Source organism: Limulus polyphemus, unplaced genomic scaffold (assembly GCF_000517525.1).
Source record: "Limulus polyphemus unplaced genomic scaffold, Limulus_polyphemus-2.1.2 Scaffold1466, whole genome shotgun sequence".
NCBI lineage: Eukaryota > Metazoa > Arthropoda > Merostomata > Xiphosura > Limulidae > Limulus > Limulus polyphemus.
This window is the reverse complement of record NW_013667076.1, coordinates 126,217-145,305: the sequence shown is the minus strand read 5'-3', so window position 1 is coordinate 145,305 and position 19,089 is coordinate 126,217. Positions and strand designations below refer to the sequence as shown.

General features: G+C 33.9%; 1 protein-coding gene across 3 annotated transcripts in view; it reads left to right on the top strand.

The window, feature by feature from the left end:
- The window catches only part of LOC106463710, a 108,579-nt gene that overhangs the window by 80,590 nt on the left and 8,900 nt on the right, over positions 1-19,089 (top strand). For all 3 annotated transcript variants that reach the window (XM_022391293.1, XM_022391292.1, XM_013923770.2), the window contains exons 3-11: positions 4,605-5,212; positions 7,738-8,092; positions 9,014-9,189; positions 11,314-11,445; positions 12,793-13,080; positions 14,139-14,291; positions 15,150-15,233; positions 16,704-16,849; positions 17,440-17,554. In XM_022391293.1, the coding sequence (XP_022247001.1) occupies positions 4,605-5,212; positions 7,738-8,092; positions 9,014-9,189; positions 11,314-11,445; positions 12,793-13,080; positions 14,139-14,291; positions 15,150-15,233; positions 16,704-16,849; positions 17,440-17,554 (2,057 nt within the window). The remainder of the gene's footprint in view (positions 1-4,604; positions 5,213-7,737; positions 8,093-9,013; positions 9,190-11,313; positions 11,446-12,792; positions 13,081-14,138; positions 14,292-15,149; positions 15,234-16,703; positions 16,850-17,439; positions 17,555-19,089) is intronic.

Sequence of the window (19,089 nt, the reverse complement as noted above, 5' to 3'; positions counted from 1 at the left end):
CTTGGATTATCACAGTCCGAGCTACAGATGGTGGAAAATCGCTAAACTGTCACTCCTGTTAATAACACACAGTGTGCCCTGCAGGTTGTTGTTTTGGCCGCAAGACACATTAAAGTCTTGATACAGAGCAGAGTAGACCATTGATTTAAAGTTTAAATGAAACAGATAAGAGATTGTCTGTTGATCAGAGAAGGGCTACTTTGAGGCAGTGGAGGGCCATAAAATCCATTACACATTAACAAGCCATACATTTAATCTATCGGGCTGCATAATAAAATTATTCAAGGTAAAATTACTGTACACAGCACGTTAACAAACTGTCGTGTACTAGTTTGTGAAAGTTGAGACGTCATTCGCTTCGAAATGACGCGTTCTATCTCGTTTGACATTAAACCAAAAGCCTAGGGACCGTTCTCAAATTAAAATAAAATCATGATAACATTTTACAGTTCGCAAAATTAACAATATTGCAAACACTAATTTCTTTTTACCATTTTCTCACAAATCATAAATATATTTCAGTTTACAAATATCAAATAGTGTATTAAATTCATTATTGTAGTATTTTCATTGGAAAGAAAGTGACAAATTATACGTTTCGAAATTATATTTTTTATACAAGTATTTGAATGTGGAACTGAAACTAAACGTTTTAATCGAGTGGTACAGATATTTATATAGGATTAACACGCCGACTTGCAAATTTTCTGGCAGTTGTCCATTCCTGACTTAGAGCATTATCTTACGACCAATTCACTTTAATATCAAGTTATCAACTCGGAAAATTGTATAGTACTAAAGTATGACTTATAAAGACTGCCTCGGTTCATGCATGCCTCGTACAAAATCAGGTTTCTGTGTTTGGGTGTCTGTTATTAAGCCCGATTTCGGTGTTTAGGCGTCTTTTTAAGTCTGGTCTTTGCGTTTGATTTTCTGTTATTAAGACTGGTTTTTAGTGTTTGATATAAAGTCTGGTTTCGTTGTTTGATACACACAGTCTGGTTTCGGCGCTTGCGTGTGAATTCCGAATCTGTCCCAGTTCAAGATTGAAAGAAGTAATACTAATTCTATAAAACTTTTAGGTCGAGGAGAACTGGGAATTCTTGATGATTGACTTTTCATATGATTTCAAAATATCATTAACGTTGATACTTTGTTTACGATAATAGAATCCTACTAACGTACTACTGATTTACCTGTATTTGTGGTAGTTTGATCTGTTAAAAGGAGACTTACTAGGAACTGCTGACGAGTTAACCTTTTAGCTCAGCAAGCAGAATATTTCTTTGGGGTGCTAATGTTCAGGGTTAGAACCTAGGACGAAGGAGAAAAAAAAAGAAGAAAGATTACCACGTACCAGGTCCCAAGTGAGAGGGGAGGGTACAATATACTAGCGCCTGGCGGTCCAAGTTGCCTAGCGGTCACAAGTCCATTTACCGTAAGAGAGAAGTCCAGGCTAAGTTGTATGTATATGACCAAAAATTGTACCCACTTTTGCTTTATAGCCTCGTGTATCTATATTTAAATACATTTGAAGTTGGTAACATTGGATATTGCAGCCATTTTGGCTTCCATCTTGTGAACAAGTGAAGTGTTGGCTGTTGCTTGAGTTTTACTTGGTGGTATTCCTGTTGTGGTTTTATAAATCTACCTTGAATGCATGGCTATAGTTAACTATGAGGCCACCGAGGTCCGGTCCTTCTTTTAGTCAAAACTCCCAAGATTTAAATCTTGATTTGTCATGAATACTCCGATTAACTTTGACTTTTCTTTACTTCTGAAGAAAAGATAAATAATAATAATAATAGAGCTTCAAAAGTAGGAATTACCATGAATGCATGACCGTAGCTAGTTATGAGGTTCGTACCTGAGTTAAAATTTGAAATTAAATGTATTATTTAGTTTTACACCCGTATTGAAAAGGTATACAATGCGTAAGGTCAATGTCTGGGTAAATTTTCACTATAGCTTTTTTTGGTGATTTTTTTTATACAAAGTATTTAAGTGTATGGTTTCCTTATTGATGATTCATAAGAACTATTTTTTCTCCATTTATATACAAAATTATTTTTTCAGGTGTACACTGCCAGCATGTGGATCAATACACCTGTAATCATATTAAAATATAAGCACTCAAATTCGTAAAATATTTCAAGTCACAAAAATGTTTTCAAACATTACATTAAGGTTAGTTTGTGTTAACACGTTATCGGTATATAGTTGTTGTTTGTAAGTAGTAATCATGTTCATCTAAATTAGTTTTTTTGTCACTTTATATGAAGAAAAAGAAAGTGGAAATTGGAATATCGAGTGTGATAAAAAAAAAGTCGTATCCTTAAAAATAGTTTGTGGGTACAAAAAATTATAAACAGTGAGATTTATTGTATTTCTCGCCAAAGAAATCTTTTGCTAGAGTGATTCGGAATATTGTATTCAAATTGGATCGTCTTTGATGATGGCCTTGTGATTAGCATTCTATGTTGAGTATCAAATTGTCCAAGGTTCGAGACGTGATATCGCTTAACCCATTGACTGCTGATTCGTCGTTTAGGGTACGATCCGCCTCCGGCAGTTGAATGCGAGTGTGATGTGTACAGTGTACGGCTCACAAACATTCCTCACGCGATTAAAGCAGCCGTAGTCAAAGGGGTTAACTTAACGGTTTCACACTTTCAGTTGCAGGTGCGTTAAAAACTAGCAGTCAAACCTGTTATTCTGAACAGTGAATTTTACAGAGCCCTAATGACGGCGGGTGCTGTTGGCCCTTCGTTTCAGAATGTGCTTGGCGAATACAGTTGGGGCGATTTTACAAAAATCTCAAAATGAATTTGTGTTTATGAGTATAGGATTATGCTATATTTTGCGATTTTATAACTATTATCATGAATTATATAAAAATTGGCACACTGATACGAGTTATTTTGTATAAAGCTGGTTAATATCACTAATTCCTGTGTAGAACACTGGGAACCAGTAATAATAGTATTAATTGTAGTATTGATGGCATTTTTAAAAACGTTTTATGCGACATACGTTATTAAGGACCCAGTAACTAACAAAGTCATGAACCAGTTTCTCAATATAGGAACCAGTAAGTAATGGGATTAATCGTAGTATTGACGTTTTTTTTATGTGACATATATTATTATTATTTAGGACCCTAGAACCAAGAAATTCACAAACAATTTGTTGCATAAATAGTTTAGAGAAATTTGCTTAAAAAACCGATAGGGTGATTGACCGTTACTTAAGTAAGGGTTACATACTGGCGTTGAGAAAATCTCGTAAGTTGTTCAGTTATTTAACCCCAGTGTAGTCGTGGCGATATTTAGTACAATATAATGTCGGAGATTAACTTAATTATCTTGAGAAAAAAGTAGATTATAGCTGTTAATGAATCGAACGCGGTGGATTATTCAGCGTACTCGATTGTGAGGGACATTTTGGGGCCATGATAACGTAATAAGAATGACAGTCAAATCCTACTATTCGATTAGAATAACCCGAGATTTGGCGGTGGGTGCTGCCTTCCTTCTAGTTTATTCGTTCACAAGTAGCGGATGGCTAGCGCAGATAGCCCTCGTGTAGTTTTGTGCGAATATCCGAAACAAAATCATTTATTTCAATTCAAGAGCCGCTAACTTAAATCTCTTAAAGTTTCACGAAACTAGCTTAGAGAAGAAAGGGGGCTGCGGAAATACTAAATAAAGTTTGCTATTTTTACCTCTAGGCGTCTACCTTTGAAACTTTATAAGTATAACTTAATCTTTGTGTGATATTTTTCATCTTCTGTGGTAAAGATGTATCCTTATATAGCGGTTGACTTGGATAATAGTACATGAAACTTGTGGACCAAAGGCACGTGGAGAAAGGGGGCGTGTGACCTCTCACTGTCCGCTTTCTCTCGTTTCAGTCTTGGGGAATGTAACTAGAGACAATCGGAATGGTGTCAGGTGCTGAAGCAGAGTGACAAACCAGCTCAGTTCCTGGTGTCTTATCACCGTGGCCTCGTTTCACACAGCAGACAGACCTCGGGCAACAACTACACACTAAGATTCTGCAAAGGCTGTTGCGCTTGTGTATGTGATTGCTGTCTCGTCACACTAACATAGTTAGTGTTATGTATGAAAATGATTAATTTACGAATTGTGATGAGTTTGTTTTGCCTTAAACAACTCTTGTCTCTGCAAGTCACATTACCGACCCCATGTCGGATATTGTTGAACTTTTACCGAGTGACGTGTATCCAACGTCACCCAACATTCAAGTTTCACTATTAAACGATCTGATATTTGAAACTGTGTTCAGAAATACCTGACACGGTTTAAACGATACTTTCTCTGCCGCAGATTATTTTAGATAAATGTGATTCAACTGAGCCCTAGTTCTGACCATTCTTCGAATTTATATTTTAATTGATTTGGTTAACACACTTTTATGCCGTAAGAGGGAGTAAAATTGATAATAAAACTATGTCAAGGCTTACCGATAGTGTTAGTGTGTCAGTATTTCCGTAAAATAATTTAAACTGAAGAAAAAATTCCATTCTCACGCAAAATCATATTATACTTGAGAACATCAATATCTCATTCCCTGTTTTTCAGGTGAAACTCGAGACAAGCCCAGTGGGGGTGAAGAATTTTCACCTTTGTCAAAAAACTTCCTCTCTCCCGTCGCTAGTTCCGAATGCACGACAGAGCGGGAGAATTCTGCCAATGATTTCGTGCAGAGCCCCCAGAATTGGACTAACGGACCTAGTGTGAGCTCGAACGATGTATCGTTGGATGGAGCCACACCACCATCAAGCGAATTAGAAGAGACTCAAGTTACACAGAGTATAACCAATAATGTAAATAAATTCACTGAAACATCTTTGGTTTTAGGTTTTGGTAATCAAAATTCCAGTTTTCCAAATAGCGATGATTGCGCCCACAAACATACTTGGAGTAAGCAGGTTAGTGATACTGAGACAGAAGTTAAGGCCAGTGAAGAGACGACCAGGCACTCAAAGAAGAGATATCACCTTCGACTTGAAGGTCATCCAGGATCTGCTACGAGTCATGACAGTCCTTCTGCCAGAACTATTGAACGCTTTGACAACTTCGATTCGAGTTCTTCAGCAAGTAGCACAGACTCTTTACCTGGAACTCCAGATGAAGCTACCTTCCAGCCATGCTTTACGTTTAAAACTCCATCAGGACGCACCGAAAAGGTAATGACAGTTTTGTTTTGTAGTTTCAACAAGCATAATAATTCTGGTACAATTGTACCCGAATTAAATGTGTTTATACAAGAAGTAAAAATAACATTGTTTGTTAGGTGGGTCAGTGCCTTGCATACATCTTAGTTATAAAGGTTCTTATGGCTTTTTTGATTTTACAAATAGTTTGTGTAAGAGATCCAGTCATTTTGCTACGTAACCTAGGTGATGTCCAGAACTTGTTATTCAGAGAAAGCTTGGTTAGTGTCACTTATACAGAGTTGAGTAATATAAAAATATTAAAACAATTTTGCATGGTTAAATCACAAGTCAATTGACACCCATGGCCCATATAAAGTTGTGAGGGTACAGAATGTATCAAAACAACATTTCACATTGTTTGCCATTTCATAGGTTGTGTAAGGCCATTGAAAACTGAATATTTTGGAATGGATATATATGTAACAGCTCTTTCTGATGCAAAGTATTTATACACTCAGATCACAAAGATGTGTTCACTCTGAGATTTTTAATTTACAATAGAGGACATTACTTGTACTTAATTAAAAAACAAGGGAATATGGATCAACTTGGGACATCAGGACCATCCAGAAAGAGACTTGCAACAAGTCAAACCCCAAACCATGGTAAAAAAAGTGCAGCATCTTGTAACAGGTGAATATCTTCAATTTCAAAAATCAGTGGCATTTCCAAGGCAACAGAATGAAGAAGAATCTCCATCTGGAAAAGAGACACAAGTTAGTGTATACAATTTGCTTCCACAGCAACTATTGCATTCCTCAAGCAGCTGGAGAATGAAATGGGTATTCATGGTACTCCATATGAAAACACATCAAAATGCAGTGCCAATGGATTTCTTTGCAATTGGATTGTTGAAAAGGGCACTAGGAAACCATTTTCCTTGTAAACTAGATGGATTATGTAAAGCCCATAATGAGGATTGGTGTCCTTTGGACATAACAGTCTTAGGACAACTTTTTGCAATGGAAAATACACTGTTAAGATGTACTGTCATTAGAAAGCACAATTGGATATGGGGATGAGGTTCCCATACAATTTTAATATAATGTACTTGAACCTCTGTATTGGAATTAGTACAAAAAAATGAATTTTTGAGAGTTATGTTTCATCAGGATTGTTATATATATACATATATAAATAATTATAATGTTTGATTTGAATTAGCATTACTTTATAACATTTAGATAGACATTAAAATTATAAAACAGTCAAGTTTCTCATTTATTTCAGCTAGTTCATCAAGCAGTAAATTAGTTACATCAGTAGATATTCAGTTCAGTTCCATGAGCATTAAAGTAGTGATATCTGTGGAGTCATGTTAGCAGACTCACACTCATAACTAAAGAATCTCAGTAAACACTGTTGAAGATACACTCTTGTTTTCTGATTTCCAATAACAATGTTCATCCCTCAGCTTTGAAACTTGTTGATGTAGCGTGTCTTATCAAGATTCCTGGTGTTTGTACTATTGATTCCTCTGATACACATCAACATTACAAACATACTTTAGTGGTATTCACCATAACTCTTGGAGAACTTGCAGGCAGAACTTCTCCACCATCATCGATTCATCTAAAGCTATTGTTGTCATATACATAGCTGGTTTATAAGTTATTGAATTCTTACATCAGTTAAATATGTTAAGTAAAATATAATGCACAGACGTTTTTCATATATCGTTTGAGGGGTTTCCCATATGTTGTATGAGGATTTTCCTACATGTTGTATGAAGGTTTTCCCACACATATGAGGATTTTTCTACACATTGAATGAAGGTTTTTCTTCACATTCTGTTTGAGGGATTTTCCACATTTTATTTTAGGGTTTTTCCAAATGTTGTGCGATGTTTTATTTGGAAAAACATCTATGCATTTTATTTTACTTAGCTTAAATCCCACATTCATTATGAATTTAAAACATTATTCATGAAATATAGTAATTATATGGAGAGTGGACGTAACATTATCCTTTATCCACTATTGAAGTACATGTCCTGAAAAAATAAAAGCTAAACATTTTTAAGCAATATGTTTTCAATATTTATTGAACCCATAATCCCATTAGATGTTTCAGTGTAATACTTCTAGAGAGAATGAATAGTGGTACTCAAACCAGGGGCTCTAATTAACAATATTAGTGTTCTGTTACATGAGAAATCTCATAATCAACACTTAAGTCTCATCTACTTCTGATAACTATGCTAAAGATGAAAGTCACCATGAAAAATGTAGATAAAACAGTATTACTTTGTTAACTTTTGAAGTTACAGAACAACCCATCAGTTTCAATGCTTTTATTGTAAAACCTCTGATCATCAGCTTAATAATGTATGTCTCTTTGACCATGGTTGTTTTTATTGAGTCGAATGACTGTTGCAGGAAAACTGAATTTGAACATTTCTTTTTTGTTTTTTAGTAGAGCAAGAGATGTAAAGTGCATTTCTTTTATACCGATTTACAAATATTTAATAAAAATTAAACCCGTTTTCATTACAGATCAAGGCCTATTCAAGACCATTGTTTTACACCCTCGTAGAAGGTGATGACGAGGAGAGTGAAAGTTCTGTAGGCAGCAGCTTCATTGATGAAAAGAACCCTTTGGTAGCCAATGACATTGTTATCCACGTGCCAAACTCTCTCCTGCCATCAACCTTGCCAGAAAATCAGGTCTCTGCTATTTCTTCCCAAGATCTTTCTGAAGTAGAAATAACAGACGAAGCAGTAAAAGAGTCAGAATTGTGTGATGAAGGCACACTGAAACAAGGAGAGGAAGATGGGGAAAACATCTATGAGTGTATCAAAACTGAACCAATTTATGAAGAACTTCCAGAGAAATTGGAACATAATATAGGTAGTGTAAGTTAAGTGTGTCCCATGTAATGACAAGATCTATGGAAACATTATTGAAATGATTATTTAGTACCTAGCATTGTTACAAAAGAAAGTGTTGTGATTTTTAGTATCTGTCATTGTTATGAAGTAAATTTCTTCTTTTTGTATCTAGCATAGTTATATTGGAAAGTGTTTTTGTGTTTCTTTAGCATATAGTGTTGTTATAAGGAACGTTTTATGTCTCTTTAGCATATAGTGTTGTTATAAGGAACGTTTTATGTCTCTTTAGCATATAGTGTTGTTATAAGGAACCTTTTATGTCTTTTTAGCATATAGTGTTATAAGGAAAATTTTATGTCTCTTTAGCATATAGTGTTGTTATAAGGAAAGTTTTTTTGTCTCTTTAGCATATAGTGTTGTTATAAGGAAAGTTTTTTTGTCTTTTTAGCATATAGTGTTGTTATAAGGAAAGTTTTTTTTGTCTCTTTAGTATATAGTGTTGTTATAAGGAAAGTTTTTTTGTCTCTTTAGTATATAGTGTTGTTATAAGGAAAGTTAGGCTTCTTAAGCATATAGTGTTGTTAGAAAAGAAAGTTTTGTGTTTCTGCAGTATCTAGCATTGGAAGGAAAAGTGATGTATTTCTTTTGTATTTAGTAGTGATATGAAGGAAAGTATTGTGTTTACTTGCTATCTAGCATTGTTACAATAGTAAAATTGTTGGGTTTCTTTAATATCTCACATTGGAAGGAGAAGTGGTGTATTTCTTTAGTACTTTTCATTGTAATGAGTTGTCTATAGAAATAGGCATTAAATATTTTTGTGTGTTTATGTCTTTCCAACAGAAGAACAATGTTAGCATGAATGAGAAGTTTATGTTTAGGGTTACCCGTCAAAAGTACATTCTAGTATGAAATTAAGAGCAGCAATACTAACTTGCAGGTTTGCACCCCTTGGACTCCCCACGGAAGTCGTTTTTTGAGGGTGCCTCTAAAGCAGAAATTCTCAGTTACTTGGAAGTTGCCAAAGAAAGAGGTTTGGAAAATTTAATCGAAGGACATACTGAACTTCTGGTAGTAGATGAAGTGGTAGAACCTGAAGACAAACCAGAGCCAGAGGTGAGTATGCAGTACAGAATATCTGGAACATTTTTTTTTTCTTCAATATTGTTTTCTTAGAAAAGTTCAACTGTCTTTTAAATAACAAGATAAATATTACTAATAATGTATCATATGATAATTGGAAAATGTATTTCTTATAATAATAATTTTTGCATAAAGGTGTATTAACAATCACTGCTTAATTTGGTCATGTTGCGAGGATAAGAAATGTGACATTAAAAATAGTAAATAGTAATATGCTACAACAGGCATGCTCTAACTGCTGTAATAGAAAAGCATCGTCCAGCACCTGCTGTGTAATAATAGATAAAGTTATATAAACATATTTTCACAGTAGAAAAATATGTTGTCAATCAGTGTTAATATTCACCTTAAAAAGTATTCACCTTTGTCAGGACCTTACCTCAGGTGTATGGAGTATCAAATTTTCTTAACTGTTCTTAATGAACTACCAAGAAATATAAAAAAACAATTGGTACCCTACTTGGAATTCCAAAAAGAACCACCATGGAGCTCCAGTAAATATCTGTCAAATTTTATTCCTGGTCTCAATTAGTAGCTTCCAAAAAACTATTGGTACCCTACTTAGAATTCCAAAAAGAACCACCATGGAGCTCCAGTAAATATCTGTCAAATTTTATTCCTGGTCTCAATTAGTAGCTTCCAAAAAACTATTGGTACCCTACTTAGAATTCCAAAAAGAACCACCATGGAGCTCCAGTAAAAATCTGCAGAACTTCACTCTTGGTATCAATTTGTATAGAAAAAAAGTCAGTGTATTAATTTATGCAAATCCCTAGGCCTGATAAAGTATTAGTTTATAGCTAAGAGGATTCTCTAACTTATATAAAGTATAGACATATTGTTAGCTATTTTCTAAGTACATTTTAATTTTACTCCCTATAGTCATATAAATTATAAGTTATTTTAGTTCAGACTTAGTTCACCACTCCTCATTGAAAGAAATAATAATAACCTTATAGCTTCAGAAAGCATCGTTTTTCAAGGGTTTGTACAAGCTGGAAATAATACAGGGTAATGCAAAAGTAATTCAATCTTCTTCCTATAATTGTTTGGAGGTTTTCCACTGGATTTTTTTACTGGACACAGAAAACCTGTTTCATGAAACTTGGGAGGGTATTACTAATACTTGTGGAGTCTCCCAACTAGGTTGTTCAAATTGACCTGCTTATGATTCAAAACAAGATCACTTCAACACATTATCTGTGGGTTAATGACATCCTAGCCAATTGTTATTGTAACAAAATATAAAAATAGACTGTTAATTAAATACAAAAAAAATGAACTTAGAAAAATCATAGCAAGGGTGAGACTTTCAAATATTATTGTAGTATGTCACTTTTGCAACAACATGTGTAAAGGTTTAGAACAGATTTTAAGATCCTTGTTATTTCTTTAAGTTACATCGTTTTTAGAAATTAGCCAACAAAGTGAAAGTTTTTACTCGAGAAGAGAAGCAGAACCTTGATTGATGTAGGTGGGTTAGGTTCAGTTACAGTTAGATTGAATTCATTAGAAAAGGTTTAGTTTTGGTTTCTTTTTTTTTCCTTCATTCAAGTGAACAGAAATGGATGAATAATACAAAATACAATTAAATTGGAAATTCAGGTTTCTTTAGTTATACTTTACAGATATCGTTAACAAAGCTTGAATCTTTGGTTTGACTCTACAAACACTGCTGATTTAGGTTAGAAACATTGTGCCCATTCATTTTAATGACAATGCAACTGTAATCGTTTCTTTTTTTTTATGGAAGTAAATAAGATATTTGTTTTATGTATGGATATATTTTGGATAAAATTTAAATCCTTTTCATTAGTTTAAGGACATAATGATAAACCTTTTACTTTCTAATGAAAAGTGATTGTTAAAGTTTGTTTTTGTAAGTTTTAAAAGAAGAATCGAACTTTTTAAATTTCTGTTTTCAATTTAAGTGATTGTTGTAATAAGTTTCATACAATTTTTGGATTTCTATACAAATCAAAAAGGCATTAGTTTAGCAGTTGATAATTGCCACATGTTTTATGGAAACCTTAATACTTTATGATGCTTATACTGCAGTGAATCAGTTCCAGAATTTTTGTTTCCAAAACTTTCCAGAAAACATGTAGCCGGAACAACAGAAACAGAATAAGTAACTTAAGTAGCTCTAGCCAGTCAAGCAGCAACAGTGAACAGAATACATCTACTCTCCCACCTGATCAAAATCCAGAAAGTGTACAAACTATCAAGGTGAGATGCTAGTGTCACCTAGTGGTACTCTTTGAAACTATCGTATTAATATCATTAGATACGTAAATAAGCAATTATTATTTTAATTATATTTAAAAATTAAAGACGTTTTGTTTATATATGATTATATTTATATTTTTTCTAATATTTTTAAAATCCTGTTTTATATCTTTGCTTCCAGGTTTATATTTAGTGATTAACATCTTTTATCTAAAAAATTTGTAAGAGAGAAAAATTAAATTAATTTTATTATGAGAAATGAAAACAATAACTGCAGATGTATGAAAAATGCAGAGAAAAAAAACTGTCTTGAAATAAGAGATTAAAGTGAGGGGAAAGAAATAATATGAAGTGATAGATTAACACCTGTTTTGAGGATAATTTCTAACCAATGTTTATTGGACTCTGCAACTTGGGAACTGTTAAGTTTTTATTAAAGAAGAAAAACTTTTTGCCACATTTTTGTACAGTATACACATTTTTACAGATTCATGAGCCCTCTCAGTGGCAAGTTGGAGGGCTTATAGTACTAGAATTCTGGGTTCTAGACACAGTGTAAATAGCCCAAATTGTAATTTTGGAATTAAAAACAATTGGACTTTACAAATTTATAAAGATTTCGGGTGTTGATGGTGAACTTCTTGATATAAAGATAGCATTAACATGTTATTTAGTATTTCATTTGTAATGCAACTGTACTGATGGGAAGAAAAATGACAGGAGTTTATAGTTTTAGTAATATTGTAGATTGAAATTTCAGTTACTGCTTCCACCAGTTCTACGTACATAATACATGACATGTTGTAACCAGTAGTTTGTTTAGTTGTGAAATGCATAATACTTGTATGATATTTAAGGAAATAGTTCAACAACATTCTATAAAAGTCTTTCTCAGAAACGTTAGATTGTCAAGAGCTATGTAACTTTCTTGTTCTACAGTGTTTTAAAATGTTTGACTGTTTACAAAAAAAATAGTTCAACAACATTCTATAAAAGTCTTTCTCAGAATCATTAGGTTGTCCAGAGCTATGTAACTTTCTTGTTCTACAGTGTTTTAAAATGTTTGACTGTTCACAAAAAAAATAGTTCAACAACATTCTATAAAAGTCTTTCTCAGAAACGTTAGATTGTCAAGAGCTATGTAACTTTCTTGTTCTACGGTGTTTTAAAATGTTTGACTGTTCACAAAGTCGCATCCTAATCTTATTGTAGTGTATTTGAGGGCGGGGGGGGGGGGGGAAGTTCAAATACAAAGTGATAAAATATTGTGTGTAGAATGTAAATGTTTTTAATATAATTTTCCAAACTTGTTTTCTGTTGTGTCACATACTTGTTCTGTCATCACAGGAGCGACCTCTGACTGCCGAGGTTGAAAGGAATGACAGTGGAGTAGGTACAGAAACAAGTAAACCTACTCGTCTAAGACAGATTGACAAGACAGGTGGTGGAGAAGAGCAGCAATGTGCAGATTGTGAACAGCTCGTTAAACCGAGGGAAGATGAAAGTACTGGACTCTTATATTGTCCTTTGGTGTGCAAGAGGTGCGACAAAAAGCGGTGCGAGAGAAAAGAAACAATCTTAGAATTTATTGACACAGAAATTAAATATGGAAGGGATCTAAGGATAATAAAAGAGGTAATTTTTATAATCTTTCAGAAAACAATAATGCTTTCAGCTATCTGGTATAACGAATTTTACAAGTGACTGTAGCTCCTTGATTTTGTGGCTCTAGTTATTGGTTCAAAGATCAATGATTCCATTTATCAAACTAAAAAATATACACACACACACACACAGGACTAGCATTAAATAAGATTAGCAAAAATGTATATAGATAGTGGAAGAAACATATGCAAAACACATTTATGAACAAAATAAAAAAAGATCAAAGGTGGTGTCGCAAGATGACCTTGAATCTAAATTTGCTAATAATGTAATGTCATTAGGGATTGTGATTAAATGTTTGATGTCAGAGTTCATTCATGTACTTGGTGATTAGTAGGATTGTTACAAATATCCAGTATTAATGCTAAGATAGAGAATCGTATTCAACATGTCATTAGAGATTGTGGTTAAATGTTTGATGTCAGAGTTCATTCATGTACTTGGTGATTAGTAGGATTGTAACAAATATCCAGTATTAATGCTAAGATAGAGAATCGTATTCAACATGTCATTAGGGATTGTGATTAAATGTTTGATGTCAGAGTTCATTCATGTACTTGGTGATTAGTAGGATTGTTACAAATATCCAGTATTAATGCTAAAATAGAGAATCGTATTCAACATGTCATTAGGGATTGTGATTAAACGTTTGATGTCAGAGTTCATTCATGTACTTGGTAATTAGTAGGATTGTTACAAATATCCAATATTAATGCTAAGATAGAGAATCGTATTCAACATGTCATTATGGAGATCACTAAAGACAGAGCAGTATGATGAGTATTGGACAACTGATGTGACATGCTTTAAAAGTTCTTTATTCTTAAGATATAATTGTTTTAAGATCACTTGCAGTGCCATCTGTAGCTGTTGTTGTTTTTTTTATTATAAATATGTTCTATGTATTGTTTAGAACTTCCTCCACCAATAAGTTAATGTTGAAGCTTATCTTGTACTACATTATGTTTTTCTTTTTTTAAAATTTTTGTTTAACGGTAGTTGAAAGTATTTCTGATATGTCAACCTAGGAGTTCTACCGACCCATGGAAGTTGCTGGACTTCTAACCAGAGAACAATTGAGTGGAATATTCCTAAATCTTGATGAACTGATCATCTTAAATTCCAAGTTTTCTGAAAAACTACAGGATGCTCTTGATATTGCAGCAGAGCAAGGAGATGAGGTATGGAATTTTAATATAAAATTATGTTTAAAATGAAGTTGTATAATAATATCTTTACTTTCAAAAAATAACATAGTGTTGGTAAAAAAAAAAATTGTGTATGATCTTTCGATACGAAAAAGCCCCCCTGTTTTTACTATCAGGTGTATGTTGTATGAATCATGATATTGCAGGAGATTTTCACATTCAGAGGTAGGGCCGGCATGGCCAGGTGGTTAGGGCGCTCGACTCGCAATCTGAAGGTCGTGGGTTCAAATCCCCGTCACACCAAACATGCTCGCCCTTTCAGCTGTGGGGGCATTATAATGTGACGCTCAATCCCACTACTCGTTGGTAAAAGAGTAGCCCAAGAGTTGGCGGTGGGTGATGATGACTAGCTGCCTTCCCTCTAGTCTTACACTGCTAAATTAGGGACGGCTAGCGCAGATAGCCCTCGTGTAGCTTTGCGCGAAATTCAAAACAAACCAAACCAAACATTCAGAGTTGGTTCATGGATTATATATTATCCCAAACAAACAGGTGTTTCTGACAGTTTAAAATATGGATACCATAATTGTATTTTTTTTTTTTTCAATGAATAACACTAGATTTAGTAAGAATGAAGAAATGAATAGAGTAAAACTAAAGTTTTTAGTGCTTCTCCCCCTCTGACGTACTCCACATAATTTCAGTAGTAGGTTACGTATGGTTAAATATAAGATTTTTGGATTTTCTCTTCACTTGAAAAGTACAAATCTGCATATTATAAGGTTAAAATCTTTGTTGATAAATTATTAATCCCATCAAGAAAGATTATGTTCTGTCAAATGTTCCTCAGTTGTTTACAATTTGAGTTTCTTTCTTGTTTTCATTTTGCAGGATTTTACAACTGTAAATATTGGAAAACTTTTTATAGAGTCCACAACCATGTTACATGCTTTTGAAACCTACTGTGTACATCAGGTATGTATTACAGCCCTCCCAATGAACCTTTAAAACCTGTTAGTACCAGGTATGTATCACAGGCCTTCCAAGAAAACTTTAAAACCTGTATAATTGTTGAATGAGCCAATAATAGCCATAACAGCCTTTTTTTTTTCAATGCTTCAGTCTGGAAAAGAAAAATATATTTACAGAAATTAATTTTTTTTCTTCATTTAAAATGTAAAAAACCTGTTTAATAGAAGAATTCACATGTGGCTGCTTCAGAGACATCGTATATAGAAGCTCGAAGAGTGAGTGTAACTAAAAGTATTCAATTCAGATAAGAGGGGTTATCGTCAGTTATTAGGTAGAAGGTGACAAACAACTATGAGATGTATATATATTCAAAACTGGTTCTGTACAAGTGATTATAAGATAGCATCTCTGCCAGAGCGATTTTGCCTGTATTATGTCACATTTAGCCTTTATTTTATAGGCTGGGCACTGCTGGGAGGCCTGGTATTACCAAATGTTTAATTTATTACAATATTGTTTTTTTGTGTTAGTAATTTAGGGTCTTTTGAAATCAGAATCTGCTGCCTAAAATATAAAAATATTTAAAGCTAATAGGATTTTGTAAATTTAATTTGATATACATACCAAGAATCAAAGCTGGTTGCATCAATTTAGTTGTGTGACACAACATTAAGTCAAAATGGTGGCAGAGCAGCTGTTCTCACATTATGGTCTGCTGTCAAGCAGTTTGTTGCAGCCCATTTGAGATACTTCCTGCTGTATATTTCTCTTCTCCAATCGTGTAAGTCAGACAAATCAATTCAATAACACTCTTGTGTAGAGGTATCCAATGCAACACGTCTTCATACACTGCTTCTTTTATAAACACCAGTCCCCCCAGTGGGACAGGTGGAAGTCTACGGACTTACAACGTTCAAGTATGGGATTGGATTCCCTGCAGTGGATACAGCAGATAGCACACATTTATAAACCCCAGTGGCCTAGCCATGCTGTCACTGAGATGGCACGTGTGGTTTCTGTAGATTATAAAAATGGGGATAAAAAGCAAAAGAAGGAAAAGGAAAGCCCTTCAAAGTCTATAATATATTGTGATGCATCTAACAGTACAATAAAACATTTTAGTTTTACATGAATTTCTATATATAGTAAATCATCGTGTGAGACTTACTGCCGTAAGTGGAGCATGTGTGACCATTGAAGGACCACATGTATATCACTCCTTAGAGAACAGATTGAAAACTGCCGTGGGTAGGATACTGGAAACCAAAAGAAATCAACTTTTCTGTGATAATTAAAACTAAGAAACATACAAGATTTCATTACATGAAATTGAGAAAAAGTGCACCATGACATGACGAATTGAACATGATGACAGAAATGATACACATTAAGTGTTGATCATCATAGTGAGATTTAAGATATAATTTCCTGTGGTTTGGTTTGGTGGAATTATTTCAACCTTCCTTTCAACAGGGTTCTGCTTCTCTTGTGCTCCAGAATCTTGAGAAAGAAAAGGAATTGCTTCAAATCTTCCTGCGAGTTTCTCAGATGGAGAACACTCTTCTAAGAAGGATGGATTTAGCATCATTTCTAATGGTTCCTGTTCAGAGAGTCACCAAGTAGGTTTTCTGTATTACCTCTCTAAAAAGTAGTCAAATTATTTACCTTTCCATTGGTCTTTCTCTTCAGGTTTACCAAGTTAGAATCCTGTTTTCCTTTCCAGAAAGTCCACAAGTTAGATTTTTCTCTCTTGTTTTTGCTAGTGGTTTTTCCCTAAACAATTTCACTAAGTTAAGTTTTGTCTCTTTTTTTTCTTTCTAGTGGTTTTTCCCTAAACAATTTCACTAAGTTAGGTTTTGTCTTTTTTTTTCTAGTGTTTTTTCCCTAAACAATTTCACTAAGTTAGATTTTGTCTTTTTTTTTCCCTAAACAATTTCACTAAGTTAGATTTCTTTTTTCCGTTTTAGTGGTTTCTGTCCAAAGAGTCAGAAAATAAGATTTTGACTTTAATGTCTCTACCATTCATAACATTAGCTTTTCACTTACACACAAGTTATTAACTAGTACCATTTGACATAGAATATTTTATCTTTTCTGAAGTAGAACTCCATTTCTGAGATACACTTTGAGCTCTCATTGTGCTGCTTCCTTGCAATAATTGTAACTTGTGAAGAGTAATGTATTGATACATGGTTTCTATAACTTTTAGGTATCCTTTACTGCTGAATCGCTTATATAAAGTAACTCCGCATCACCATCAAGACAGGGGAACGGTGAAAGAAGCTCAACTTAAAGTGAACCTTCATTTGGAACACATTAACCAGGTAGGTTTCTCTTTTAAATTAAAATTTATATTTACTGACTGTTGTCTAGTTTGGTTTTTAACCTCATTTGGGTGTACTAAAATTTATATAGTTTCAATTCAGTTTTTGTTGGCCCCTCAGTGGCACAGCAGTATGTCTGCAAACTTACAATGCTAGAAACCGGGTTTCAATACCCATGGTGGGCAAAGCACAGATAGCCTATTGTGTAGCTTTGTGCTTAACTTCACACACACACACACACACACAGTTTTAACTATTTAAAAAAAAACAACAGACTACTTTGTTCAGTCTTTATCACATTTACTTGCATTTCCAAAAATTATTATTATTTTTTTTATCTAACGTTTGGTTAAAGTCAAGAACTATGTGATATGATATGTAAAGCAGTTGTCATCTTTTAGGCAGCATTTTATTCCCATTAACTGTTAAAAAAGTTTAAAACAAGTTATGTGGAAACATCAGGTAAGAAACTCTATACTGTATTTGCACGTACTTAAAAATAGTAAGGGTGAGATACTTGTTAGGCCAAAACTACTGTGATAATCCCTTCGTATTTAGTGATGCCAGATGGGTCAGCAGTAAGTTTATGAATTCTCAGCGGTGGACACAGGAGATAACCCAATGTGGTTTTGTTCTAAAATAAACAAACAAATCATATTTGGAAAAAATTATTGATTTGCATGCTAGAATAGCTTAGCACTTCAGTTACGGAGTTCCCCTTGCAGTTCAGGTAGCATACTGCAAAATGCCCCATTCCAAACCACTATCCTCAGGGAGGTAACTGTCCGGCAGAGAAACCAGTGTCCTCTTACTTTATTACAAAGTATTATTGTTTTTTGTTTTTTTTTGCAATGAAAATTTTTCCCAAAACATAAAAAATGTATTTTAGGGAGGAAAAGATGCATCATTGCTTGTGATGTTATACTGAAAGAACTGTGTCAGTAGGGGGGGCATCTGTAAAATACTTAAGTAATGTTCATGTTTACTTATCTTGACTTCTGAAAATATATGGTAGTTTTTATATTTTCATAATTATTTGGGGAAAGAATTAAGTAAAACTAAAAACTAAGCATGAAGGAAACAGGATAAACTTTTTTTTTTTTATTGAAAAGCTTTATTTGTAACCATCTGTTCGCACAGTCATTCGTAACCACCTGTATGCAGAGACATTTGTAGCCATCTGTTTGCACAGTCATTCGTAACCATCTGTATGTAGAGACATTTGTAGCCACCTGTATCCTGAGATATTTGTAACCATCTGTATGTAGAGACATTTGTAGCCACCTGTATGAGGAGACATTTGTAACCACCTGTATGAGGAGACATTTGTAACTACCTGTATGTAGAGACATTTGTAACCACCTGTATGCAGAGACATTTGTAGCCACCTGTATCCTGAGATATTTGTAACCATCTGTATGTAGAGACATTTGTAGCCACCTGTATGAGGAGACATTTGTAACCACCTGTATGAGGAGACATTTGTAACCACCTGTATGAGGAGACATTTGTAACTACCGTATGTAGAGACATTT